General features: G+C 43.3%; 1 protein-coding gene across 3 annotated transcripts in view; it reads right to left on the bottom strand.

Annotated features, from left to right (window-relative positions):
- The window catches only part of SLC36A2 (solute carrier family 36 member 2), a 45,864-nt gene that overhangs the window by 2,830 nt on the left and 29,500 nt on the right, over positions 1 to 13,534 (bottom strand). For all 3 annotated transcript variants that reach the window (XM_077768988.1, XM_077768987.1, XM_077768986.1), the window contains exons 7-10: positions 11,207 to 11,425; positions 9,761 to 9,859; positions 3,889 to 4,055; positions 1,755 to 1,924 (exon numbers count right to left, since the gene is read on the bottom strand). In XM_077768988.1, coding sequence (XP_077625114.1) covers positions 1,755 to 1,924; positions 3,889 to 4,055; positions 9,761 to 9,859; positions 11,207 to 11,425 — 655 coding nt within the window. The remainder of the gene's footprint in view (positions 1 to 1,754; positions 1,925 to 3,888; positions 4,056 to 9,760; positions 9,860 to 11,206; positions 11,426 to 13,534) is intronic.

Here is a 13,534-nt window from a genome sequence, read left to right as displayed (position 1 = left end):
TCCATGTCAGAAAACATCTAATAGACACTAGAAGCTAAAGATTTTGAGATTATTCAGTTTTTAGTTGGCTACTTTACAGGCCTGGGCTTCTACATTTCTTAGTTGACCTGTTGACAGATTTTCACCAAGAAAATCCAAAAAAAAAAAAGAAAGTCCCAAAGCCTCCCCCAGGCCTGTTGTGGAGGAGTGTGGTGTGTCAGAACCCAAACAGGTGTGGAAGGCAGGACTCTGGCTTCCCCTTGGGTGGCCTTGGGTAAGTCCCTAACCTCCTTCTCAGCCTGTTGCCTCCTCTGCAGAATGGGGCTAAATGCGATCTACCTCTTCAGGTATTGTGGCTCACACCGCAGAAGGTGTTAAAGTTTTAAACTGGTTTATGTCCCGAGATAACAGAGTTAATTGATGTAAAAGCCCTTAGAAAAGTTATCTTCATTGTTACTTCAATTTATTTCCTCATTTGTGCTGAGTGGGGCAATGCATGTGGAAGCTGGAGGCTTCGGGAACAGTTATCTTTGAGGACAAAAGTCTTTGATCTCTAAGGTCCCCGAATGGTAGTGTCCCTGCTTCCTGGGGTAAACTGCAGACAAACTACTTCAAAGAAAGACAACCAATGTCCATTGAATTGCATAGGTTGGTCTGGTACAGCAAGAAGGAAGAATTTCCCCGAGGAGGAGTCTTAGAATCACAATTAAAAAGAGTCTTAGAGCGGTGCCTGGGTGGCTCAGTCGGTTAAGCATCCCATTTCAGTTCAGGTCATGATCTTGGGGTCTGTGAGTTCGAGCCCCATATCAGCATGCTCTGTGCTGACAGCTCAGAGCCTGGAGGCTGCTTCAAATTCTGTGTCTCCCTCTCTCTTTGCCCCTCCCCTGCTTGTGCTCAGTCTCTCTCTCTCTCCCTCTCTCAGAAATAAACATGAGAGGAGCCTTAGGGATAGCTGGGGAGTACCACACTTCACACAGGAATCTACCATCTCCTTCGTCCCTGCTAAAACACTTGCACAAGTGGGGTGCCCTGGATCATGGGGCGTGGAGCATGAGGAAGACGGCCGGGGGGGGTGACTGAAGCCAGCTGAAGCCCAGGGGGCAAGTCGAGCTCATTGCTGCCAGTGGGAAATGTGAGTCTAGGCTTCCTAAATCATTTTGTTTCCTCCCCCAAAATGTTAGAAATCTGGATATGAGATCTCAGACATTTTAAATGTTGGCTCAAATTTATACAACACTCAGGCTCAAATAACACACCTCTGCTGTCAGGTTAGACTCACTGGCCACCAACCCCTGTCTTTGAGGCGGAGGGTGCTGGCTCTGGGCTCAGATGATGTGGGTTCAAGTCCAAGTTCTGGCACTTCCTGGCCAATAATTTATTGCCGCCTGCTTCAGTTTTCTCCTTTGTAAAATGAAGGGCATCATAGTCCTACCTCCTTAGAGCTCCTGCAAGGCTGAATAAAATAATATGAAATACAGCCTAAAAGGAGCACAGTGGCTGGTACACAGTAGGTATTTAATACCACTTCTTATTATGATGATTATTGCTCAATATGCTCTGTTACTCCCTCAGGCTGGACACCTGTGAATCTAATTAGGTACATGTGAGAATCAGGTTGTCCCTGAGGCTTACGTGAGTTACTACTTGCAAAGTATGGTCCTTGAAATACAATTAGTGCTCAAATAATGCTGGTTATCGTGACTATCCTTTACCATCTGGCTGATTCCTGATAGCCCTCAGGGAAAGAATAACATTTTACTGTGCCTTGTACTCACATGTAAGGCAGACCATGGCGAGGCGGATGGACAAGTCCAGAGGCAGTGCCCAGCGCTTTGATACCTGCGAGGTGGCGAAGGGGATGATGATTTCTGCAGGGACGTAGAACTGCAGGGCGTAAGTGCACAGGATACCAACGATGTACAAGAGCTTGACCGACTGGTACAGCCTGCAGGACGAAGCAGAGCAATGCCCCCTGAGGCCACCGTGCTCTGACACCTGGGCCCTTGGAACAGTAACCTCTGACCTTGGGATAGTCCCTTGGGCTGCAGTTTCCTTGTCTGAAGATGTTGGGCAGGGGGCTTCTCAGAGCTAAGAGGGAGTCACAGCAGAGCACACAGTGAAAACAGAGTAAAGTGTCACGAGTTCGAATGGAAACGGGTCATCTCCAAATAAAAAGAGTCTTGAACATGGTTAGATGTAACATCTTCACAAGCCACTATCACTTGGTGGTCAAGTTCAGGTTTGAGGAACTACAGGCTTAGGTCACGTACCCCGTGCAAGAAGATAGAAGTGTTAAGTGATGAAGACCAAAAACCCTGGATCTAAAATACTCTAGTCCTTTGTGATCTAATGTCAGTCCTTAGCAATTCTCTGGATTCCCCCAAAGCTCTTGGCACATAACAAGCCCACAACAAACACTTCTACTGGGTTGAGAGAACTGCAGAGTCCTGAATCCTTGGAGGAAGACGCAGTCTACAAACAGGGTTGTGTGTAGGCTGGGGGGTGAAAGTAACCCTTGCAGGCCTTGGACTGAGGCAGAGACAGTGTGTGACGGGGGATTTCGCGTTTTACCAAAGCATTTGACCTATAGAGATAGGACTTTTTCCTTCAGTCCACTAATGTGGTAGCTACATCTCACATACTTAAGAAACATGTGGGGTGTGTGTGTGTGTGTGTGTGTGTGTGTGTGTGTGTGTGTGTGTGTATCAGGAGCCATTCCTTAGATTAACTTCCACATTTCGGAGTTTCTTGTTCTCACTAGTCCTTCCGCCTGAAACACCACTTTACTCCATTTCCACCTGTCCAAATCCCACTGATTTTTTTGAAATTCCCATCTTTTGAGCAGTACTGCATGCCAGATACTCTTAGACATGCCCAACTTAATCGCCAGGGCAACTCTGCATCGTAGACAAAGAAACGGAGGGTCAGAAAGGTTGCGTAAATCATCCATGACCACAAGCTAGGAGCAACGGGGACTCGGGCCCGTGAGTGACACAGTTGTCCTTGTCTGGACAGAGCTGTCTTGTTGGACAAAAAGATTCCCGTTCTGATGGGTTTCTTTCCTCAAAGGTCCCCAAAGCCTCTTTGCTACTCTGGAGGGCTCCTTTTCCTGTTCTATTTGTGTATATACATTCTCTATCCCTCCTGCATTCTCACTGGATCACGAGCTGGGGAAGGTAGTGAAGTTCAAGACCTTAGCCTACTCAGTCAGCGCCCCCATGCTCCCTTGTGCCTAGACTGGCATCTTCATGTAATTGGCATGCAGGAAATGCTTGATGCAGGACATTATCAACTTGAGAAAGGAGCCCCATTTAGGCAAATTAAGCCTCCAGTGACCCTTAAAAAGACAAGCACCCTGTCATTAATGATATGGCTGGGTGTGGGAGACGATGCCACACAATGCGATATGGGTTTATCTGTCTGTTTAAGTACTGGCTGAAGTTTGGGTTAGCTAACTGTTGCATGAATTGGATGCATTGGAACGTAAAGTTTTTACAGTGGTCTTCCCAGATTTGTTCTTGTTTCACTACTTTTCTCTCCTAGCTACTCTGACTTGGAGGGTGTGTACTTCTGGCTGTTGCTGCCCACCAACTCCTTTCTCTGCCTCTGATTCTCCCTGAGGGGCCCTCCCTTCCCTCCTTAGGTGACCAAGGACTGTCACTTCTTTCTCTTCCTAAATCATGTCCTCCATACTAAAGCCATCAAGGCCTCACTCAACATGGGAGGCTGTTGTTGAAAGAGGAGCTCCCTGGACAGAGAAACCAGAGCCCAGGGTGCCAATGACAGGTTCTGAATCTCACTGTGAAGGCCCTGTAGACCTCAGTAGCCATCTGTGGAAGGGAGGAGGAGGTAACCCACACATTTCTACCTGGCCCCAAGTCCCCACCACCTGAGGGCCTGTGAAGTTACCAGCAGTTGGGTAGGTTAAGGGTTATGCTGGCCTTGATGTCGTTTCCAAACCGCAGGTAGCCCAGAGTCCCAATGCCAATGTACAGGGCAGTGATGATGGACATTCCCAAAGACAGGATGGCTGGGAAGCGACGGGCATCCTTCATCTTGTTTTCCAGGGGCAGAACCTACAGAAGCATCACAGAGTAAAAAGAGGGAAGGAGAAAGAGGAACACAAACATCAAGAAGAAAGGCATGACACTTCTGAGTATATCGCAAAAATATTGGAAGCAAGGACTTGAACTGATATTCATAGCAGCATTATTTACAATAGCCAAAAGGTAGAAGCAACCCAAGTGTCCACTGATGGATGAATGGATAAACAAAGATGGTACAGAAATACAGTGGATATCATTCAGCCTTAAAATCAACAACAACAGGAAATTCTGACACATGCCATAATATGGATGAAACTTGAGGTCATTACTGTGAGTGAAATAAGCCCTTCACAAAATGGCACATACTGCATGACTCCATTTACATAAGGTGCCTGAAGTGGTCAAATTCATGGAGTCAGAAAGTAGCATGCTGGGGTCTAGGGACTCATGGAGGGGGAATGAGCAGTTATTGCTCAATGGGTAGAGAGTTTCAGTTTTGCAAGAAGAAAAGAGTTCTGGGGATGGATGGTGGTTATGGTTGCCTGATAATGTGAATGTATTTAATATCACTGACCTTAAACATGGTGAAGATGGTCAATTTTGTGTTAGGTATATCTTACCACAAGAAAAGAGGAAGGAAGGAAGGAAGGAAGGAAGGAAGGAAGGAAGGAAGGAAGGAAGGCAGGCAGGCAGGCCTGGACTCAGAAGATGAGCTCTGGAACATTCAGAGCTAGAAGAGCCTTTCAGGTTGTTAGACCAAGGAGCTCAGTCCCTGGGGCAGCCCCTTCTGGCCAGCAGATGCATTTTGTTTGGCCAGCATAGCCTTTTAAACAACTGAAGGTGAATACCTTTGGCAACAATATTCTTGCCCCATTCACCAGGCTGGCCTCTCCCCTCCCACTGACATATATCTGGCCTCTTCACCCACACTGCCCTCTAAAGGCATTTGAGAGGTGCCTGGGTGGTTCAGTCGGTTAAGTGTCCGACTTCGGCTCGGGTCATGATCTCACGGTTCGTGGGTTCGAGCCCTGCGTCAGGCTCTGTGTTGACAGCTCAGAGCCTGGAGCTTGTTTCGGATCCTGTGTCTCCTCTCTCTCTGACCCTCCCCTGCTCATGCTGTCTCTCTCTCAGAAATAAATAAAACATTAAAAAAAATTTAAAAAAAAATAAAGGCATTTGAGTTTGAGACTTCTAATTCTAGTGCATTTGCTGCTTTCTGTTCAGAAGGGGAGGCTGACTCTCAGGTGACAGAGTGAGCTGGTGACAAGAGTTGGGACTAGAGGCTCTTGGTTCCCCAGCAGGACATTTCCCTACACATCATATTCTCAGGATCCTTTTTCTGCAGGTGTCTATCTGGCTCTAAGAGAATCCAAGTTGAGACAGCCTACCTGGAGCCTGCTGGGCATCCCAAGGTCACTTCTGTCTTTGGAAACAACCTCTGGTTTCCCACCCCATATACATTCCTCCTTAAGTTTCTCTTGGCTGATAGTCCCCCTCCACCTTCTTCTTCTCCTTGATCAGGCCGTGGGCTAAAGCATACTTTACATGCATTATTAGGCTGATCTGTGTCTCAATTTATGTATCTGAAAACTTACCTATTGGAATTTTTTTGAGATTTACATGAGGATCATAATGGCATGCAGTAAGGGCTTAGTAAATGTTAGCTGTTCTTGTTTTTCATAAAGTGAAGACTGCATCTCTATGAAGATAGAGCTTGCATAATTCTTATTTTGCAGATGAGGAAAATAAGTCTCTGAAGATGAAGTAACTTGCTCCAAGTTACAGCTTGAAAGTGGCAGAGTGAGGCTGCAGACTGGGCCTGTCCTCCAAAGTTCAAGTACTTGCTTCTACCTAATCTTGACTATACCCCTCCAGCACTGGATATATTTGGTACTTGGTAGGATCTTAGTATCTACTTCTGTTAACTCCTTTTTTGTCCTGTACACATCCCAACTCCATGCAAATGGAAGATGCTTGAGGGGAATGCCGTGTCAGGGTCATGGTTGTATCTTTCCACTTTCTTCCAGATGAGGGGCAGGTTCCTAGCTGCGGCAGGTGCTCAGGAAAATGTCTGGGGGACTGTATGGAGGGTGAATAATCCAAGCTAAGTTTTCCCACCCTGTAATACATTTTTGCTGCATAAAGTCTCCAGCCTCACAATGACTTTTTTTACTCAGTAGCTGGATTTCTCCTTCTCTCCTCCCACAATCAATCAGGGAGATAAATGGCCATTCACATGAAGTAGGGAGGTCCCTGGACTGGGAATAAGGAGCTCTTGGTTTTAGCCACAGCTGCAGCTGTTCCCAGCTGGTGACCTGACTCAAGTCCCTCTCCTCTTCAGGGCTGAGGCTCCTCTTCTGTAAAGCTGGAGACTGGGCTGGAAGATTTCTAGTGGTAATCTGCACTCTGATACTAATCATCATTAGCACCTAGTAGGTACTTGATACTTACTGAACAATTAATTCCATTTTTTAGCTGGGGAAATAGAATGCAGAGAGTAACCCATGGCCAAAGTAAGATTCCAGCATAGTCTGCCTCCAAAGTCATTTTCTCAACTTCTGCACTCTGCTTTTTGCCATGAGTATTCAACATTCTAAATATAAAGTGCTTCCACTTCCATTAAGATGGTGTAAGCACGTTCCACCATAGCTCTCTTACTGATGAAAACTAGAGGTCCTGGGAAAAATACATACAACAACTACCCATGGACTCTGAGAAGTATATAGTACCATGTGGATTGATGAAAACCAGTAAAAATGACCATTATGGTACTTGATTTCCTTATTTTTTTTTCTTCCTGTATCTCCCAGTTTAGATACAAAAAGGACTTCAAATCCTAGAATCCTACACAGTGGATGCAGACAGAAAAAACTCCAAGAGAAACCATTTTTTCTGGCCAGAGGACCTAGAGCAGAGGTCCCAGTGGGACAGAGAGTATGAAGAGGGTCCCTATTTTTTTGTTTCCTTTTTCACTCTCAACACCACACACCCAAGGCAAGTCCCCATCACAAAGCAGCATCCTGGTGGACCAGTGGCTGTGGTGGTCACATAGACACCTAAAAATCTGACACACAGGATCTTTTCTCTTTGAGCAAAGGAACTAGGGGAGGGGGCTTTGGGAGTCTATAGAATATGGGGGGCATAAATCAGCACTGGTACATGATTTGCAGGGTCCAATGCAAAATGAAAATGCAGGGCACCTTGTTCAAAAATCAAGAATTTCAAGATGATGAAAGCAAAGCATTAAACCATGTGTGGGATCCTTCCAAAGGCAGGTCTCTATGTGATCGCACAGGCTGCATGTCTATGAATGCAGGCCCTGGAAGGAATCCCTATTCATTCATTCATTTATTCGTTCATTCAGTTTTATTTTAATTTTCCCCTCTCTTTTCTCTCAGTGCTTAACCCCAGTCAGTCTCAGTTATAGGAAGTATGCAGAGCGCTACAGGGAGGCTAAATCCCTTGCTTTCTAACTAGAGAAACAGGGGGAAAAAAAAGCCATTGGAGGCTGATGAGTGTGCAGCAAAGTGGGGACGGGAGGATGCTGGAGAAACTGATCTAAATCTGTGGGTGAAGTCCTGGGCTTAGCCTAAGTTGTGCACATACAGAAGTGATGTGAAGCATCAAAACATTGTTTAAGGAAATAAGAGAAGACCCAAATAAATGGAAAGACATCCTATGTTCATGGATTAAAGGACCTAATACTGTAAAGATGCAAAGGCAAATCGATGGAGAATGGACAGTCTTTTCAACAGATGATGCTGGAACAATTGGCCATCTGTTGAAAAGTAAATGATCCCAACATATAAACATCTTTATCAAAAATTAACTCAGAAAGGGTCATAGATCTAAATGTACAATGAAAACTATAAAATATTTAGAAGAAAATATAGGGGAAAATCTTTGTTAATTTGTGTTAGGCAAAGTGTTTTTAGATAAAACACCAACAGCAGGATCCATAAAACCAAAATTTTGATCTATTGGACTTTATCAAATTTTAAGTCTTTCACTCTATGAAAGGCACTGTTAAGAGAATGAAAAGACAAGTTACAGACTACAGAAAATATCTGCAAATTATATATCCAATAAAGGACTTGCATTTGGAATATATGTAGAATTCTTAAAACTCAACAACTCTGCAAAAAAAAGTCTGCAAAAGATTGGAACACATCCTCTTCACCAAAGAGGATGTACAGATGACAAATAAGCCCCCAAAATGATGCTGGACATCACTGGTCATTAATAAAATGCAAGTGAGGGGCGCCTAGGGGGCTCAGTTGGTTGAGCTTCTGACTCTTGATTTCAGCTCAGGTCATGATTCCGGAGTTGTGGGATCAAGCCCCATGTCACGCTGGGCTCTGTCCACTCTGAGCATGGAGCTCCTTAAGATTCTCTCATTTTCCTCTCTCCCCACCCACTAACCCCTTCCTCTCTCCCCCACTTGCGTGCTCTCTAAAAAATAAAATAAAAATTAAAACTCAAATGAAATCACAATCAAATACTACTATGTACTTATTGGAATGGTAGAAATTTTAAAAAGCTGACAATACAGATCAGAACTAGCAAAGATGCAGAGCAACTGGAATGTTCCTCCATCCTGGTGGGAATGCAAAATGGTACAGCCATTATGAAAACCTGTCTGGCGGTTTGTTGTAAAGCTAAAGAGATGTTAATATGGGAATAGCAAACCTACTGCTAGAGAAACAAAAATTTATGTTCAGATAAAAACCTGTACACAAATGCTTACAGCAGCATTATTCATAATAGTCAAAAACTAGAAACGACCTAATTGTTCTTCAACAGGTGAACTGATAAACAAATCCTGGTATTGCCCACGCAGTGGATCCTCAGCCACTGAAAGCAAGGAGCTATTGATGCATGCAACAACACAGATGATTTTATTTTTAAAAATATATATAAGGTTTATTTGAGAGAGAGAGAGAGCAAGCGAGCACAAGTGCATGTGTGCACAAGCAGAGGAGGGGGCAGAGAGGGAGAGAGAGAGGATCCCAAGCTCTGACATGGGGCTCGAACTCACAAACAGTGAGATCATGACCTGAGCTGAAATCAAGAGCGGGGCGCTTACCTGACTGGGCCACCCAGGCCCCACAGCACAGCTAATCTTACATGCAGTCTCAAAAGGTTACATACTGCATAACCCCATGTATATGACATTCTGGAAACGAGAAAACAATAGAAACAGAGAACAGAAAGAAGGTGGTTGCCAGGGGTTAGTGGGGAGTGAGAGCTGACTTCGATGGGAGCTGCACAAAGGGTTTTTATTTGCGGTGAAGGAGTTGTTCTGTGTGCTGATTGTGGTGAGTCTATGACTCTCTGCATTTCCCAAACTTATGGAGATGTACACTCCCAACCCCTCAAGTGAATTGCACTGTATGTAAATTAAAAGTAAATAAAAATTACACACACAGCACTTCCCTCCTCAAGTGTGGAAGCACAACTATAATAATCCATTGTAAATATGTAGTACTTTCCAGATTAAAGCTCCTTTTGTTTACAGGATCATTAGATCCTGTAAATTGTATGCCTCCATTTGTCTTGATTTTAAAAGATTAGGAAACACATGTTGGTATGAGATAAATGTTTAATAGATGTGTTGGAACAAGGGGTTACTTTCTCCTATGTGCACACAGAAACCCAGAAACTCAGAGCTCCCGGCTCCTGTTTAGAAGGCCACCCACAGACCCAGGGAAAGTCTACTCCAATGCCAACCTTACCACGCCAATGCTTTCAAAGGAAAAAATGGCTGTTCCGAAGAAGAGAGGATAGGTCTTCCAACTTGCTATCAGTGGCAACCGGCTGGGGTGTGGAATCTCCTACAGGAGAGAGAAATGTAGTAAGACATTTACTCTTAAAGCATGTTTGGGTTCATTTAAGAGGGGAATATTCTGACAGTAGATTTAAATTTAAAAAGAAAAAAAGAATGTCAAGAAATTCAGAAAGCTTCAAAAGAAAGTAGGCACCAAAGTTGATTTTAACCCCACACAATACCCAAGAGCCAGAGGTAAGAGACATTGAGGTATTGTCAAAGTACTGAAGGGTCAGTACCTCATGAGGTGAGTATGGTTTACCAGAATCCTCCAAATGAAAATCTTACACACCACAGGTTGGTACCAGCCTAAAGTGCCCTTGGACACTTGGTATGTACCAGAGGTTGCTGGTGACAAAAAGTACTGTGTCTATAGTTACAGTGATATTCTAGGGAGTCCAAAGCAGTTAGATAGATATGAAAGTCTCCTTTTCTTCTTCAAAGAGAAAAGTACTGGAATAAATATTTTATGTGCCCTGTGACCTGGAATGTGACAATAATTACAGAGTGATTTTTCTAACTGGGCAACATCAGGAATGGTCCTAAAATGAACTGAAGGTAGCTATCTCATTAGGAAATTCACTTCTGTCGCATTTATCAATATTGTCTTAAGGAATATAAGACCTATTTGTAGTTATCTTAAAATATTCAACTAATTTGTTATTTTTATTAAATTCCATGGGCAAAATAAATTTTTTTCTTCTGACTTCTGAAAGAGGAAAACATTGGAAAGGTATGAGGTATGCCAAGTGTTTACATTTTTATGCAGTCTTGTCCATTAAATAAAATGAAAAAGGATGGAAAAGTAGAAATTGAGGGAAAATCAATATCCATAATTCAACCTCAGAGGCATTGTAATTTGCATTGTGATAGACTTGCTTGTGGTCTTCTGAGATTATTTATGTCTCTGTGACTAAGTATTAGTTTTTTTCCTCTCGAGTCCCCTATGGATAATTTTGGATTCCTAGAATTGTAGGCTTGAGGATGTTAAGACCATGGGTAATTTGGTAAGTTTCAGCTTTGGTATGAGATCCTACTTTTCTTTTGACTTTTGCTACTATCTAACCATTATAGGAATGGTCTGTAGTTCACCAATCAAGATGTTTTCCTCACAAAGTATAATTTTTTTTCAAAGCCCAGAATTTGACAGGTGTTGGGGAAGCAATATAAAAGAGGAGATATCCAGAAGAAGGGGATTTCACAGAGACACCTTTGTGGAAACAATGGTACAATGGTACTGGGCTGAAGAGTGAGGTATATGCCTCCCCTCAGGGCTGGTTCTAGGTAGGTGTCAGTCTATTATTGAGAAAAGTCTCTGCCCACTGGAGAAGTCAGGTGTGCGGTGTGCACTAACCTGGGCAATATACTGGGTGATGATGATCAAGCTGACCAGCATGCTGATGTTGGCCAACATGGAGAAGATGGTCAAAACCCTGAGGTTCCGGATGAGGACCAGCAGCACCAGGAAGGGGAGGAAGGCGAGCATGTAGAGTCGAGAGTCCATGGTGGGCGTCAGAATCACTGTCTCATTGTAATGGCAGTTGTTGGTGGTCCCATTAACTGCTTCCACTACCTGAGGAAGGAATGGGAAAAGCAAGGGGGAAGATTCCGTATATCTGTTGGCCACACGATGAGCTTAGTGCATGGCCCATAATCAAAGTCCCTCACAAAGAGCTGGAATGTCTCACATGCCAGGATCTCACAATGAGTCAGGGTGTTTCTTTTGCTTCAAACCAAGAAACCCATTGCTTACTGTTTCTTAATCAGACCAAAACTGACATTTTGAGTGAGATGCTTATTCTTTGTGAGGACTGGATCATTTACTGCAGGACATTCAGCATCCCTGGACCCCACCCAATAAAAGCTATTTGCATCCCCCAATCATTGTGATGCACAAGAAACACTCCTCTGCACACAATACAAACACCCCCTGGTAGAATCAGGGGGGATGGGGGAGAAGAAGAGGGGATGTACTACCCTCATTTAGAATCAGACTGAATTAGTGGATACAGTCTTATTGTGCAAGCGATACAATTAGAACAATTAGAAACTAGAGTCAGGCAAGAAGAAAATGTAAAAGCAATGATAATCTCAGTACCCATTGGTAGCTAGGGTAATACCCTGGAGAATATATTCATCTATGCATATTCTTGTGTTTTTAAAAAAATTTTTAATATTTACTATTTACTTTTTTGAGAATGAGAGAGAGAGAGAGAGAGACAGAGTGTGGAAGGGGGAGGGACGGAGAGAGAGGGAGACACAGAATCTGAAGCAGGCTCCAGGTTCTGAGCTGTCAGCACAGAGCTCAGTGTGGGGCTTGAACCCACGAGCCGTAAGATTATGACCTGAGCCGAAGTCGGACACTTAACTGACTGAACCACCTAGGCACCCTTCATCACAAATTACATGTATTATATGCATCCTTTTTATTTTACAAAACTGCAATCACAGCAAATACTCTTACTTTGAAATCTCCTTTTCATTTAACATACCACAGTTACTTGAATGGACGATTAAGTCTTATTTTTTTTCCGATTCCTCACTACAATAGGAAAAACACTTGACACATTAGCCAGCACTCATGGTCCTCCATACGGGGCACCATTCAACCTCGAAGGCTCTTCCTCTCCCAAAGCTTCTTCTACAACCAATTTTATTGCCTCTCCTGGGCAAGTCCTGTACATTCCTGCCTCCAGGTGTTCACTCCTCCTTTCTTGGCTGCCAGCACCTCTCCTCCAACCTTCCTTCAATACCCAGCTCAGATGGACCTCCTCAAGGGAGACTTCCCTTGCTCCAATGATCTTTCTTGCGCCCGTATATTTTTGCCCCAAGTAAGAAGTGAACTGCCCTCAGAGTGCTGTTAGTGGTGTTCCAACCCGGCACTAAAATACACTGATGCTAACTCTTTATGTTTTAGAACACATCCTACTGAGCCTGCAAACTCTTCAAGTGAATGTTTGCCATATATCTAGACAGATGATAACATTCAGCAGATTGATTTCCAAGCAGCAGTCTGCCATCGTGTTTTAAGAGCTTTCAAACAAACTCTTTGACCCAATAATTTTACTTTAAGGAATATATGCTAAGGGAATAAAGGGATAAAGACTTCCACAGATTACAATAGAAAAACAAAGGGAAAAAAAGAAATGATAAACAAAGAAGTCATGGCCAATCTATGTGATGAAATATTATGAAACTAGTAGAAGCTATATTTAAAAATATAAGGACATTACAAAATGCTAACCAGTTAATACTAACTTAAAAACAATAACCATGAGTGGTTGAATTAATAATAATTTTGTTTCATTTTGAGAAGCAATGTAACATAGGGTTTGAGACCTTGAATAGTGATGTCAAAAGACCCAGATTTTTGACTGTGCTTCTGTGATCTTACATACATTCTAGAGTTTATAGCTTTAGTTTTCTCATCTGCAAAATGGGAGTAGCCACAATACCTACTCTGATAAGGCTATGGAGAGAACTGAATGAGGGAAAGCACATACGATGTGCCCTGTTCGTGACATAGAATGGAGGCTAACTCCAAAAGCTTGCTATTTTTTTCCTTCTAATTTCTTTACATTTCTACAGTTCTTAATCATTGACTAAGGACAGCATTCGGTATGACCCATATTATTTTGCTTAAATTGCCCTAAGATAACTTCTGGGCTAGATCAAAACAACT

Source organism: Crocuta crocuta, unplaced genomic scaffold, assembly GCF_008692635.1.
Source record: "Crocuta crocuta isolate KB4526 unplaced genomic scaffold, BGI_CrCroc_1.0 scaffold340, whole genome shotgun sequence".
NCBI lineage: Eukaryota > Metazoa > Chordata > Mammalia > Carnivora > Hyaenidae > Crocuta > Crocuta crocuta.
This window is presented reverse-complemented; position numbering and strand designations above follow the sequence as displayed.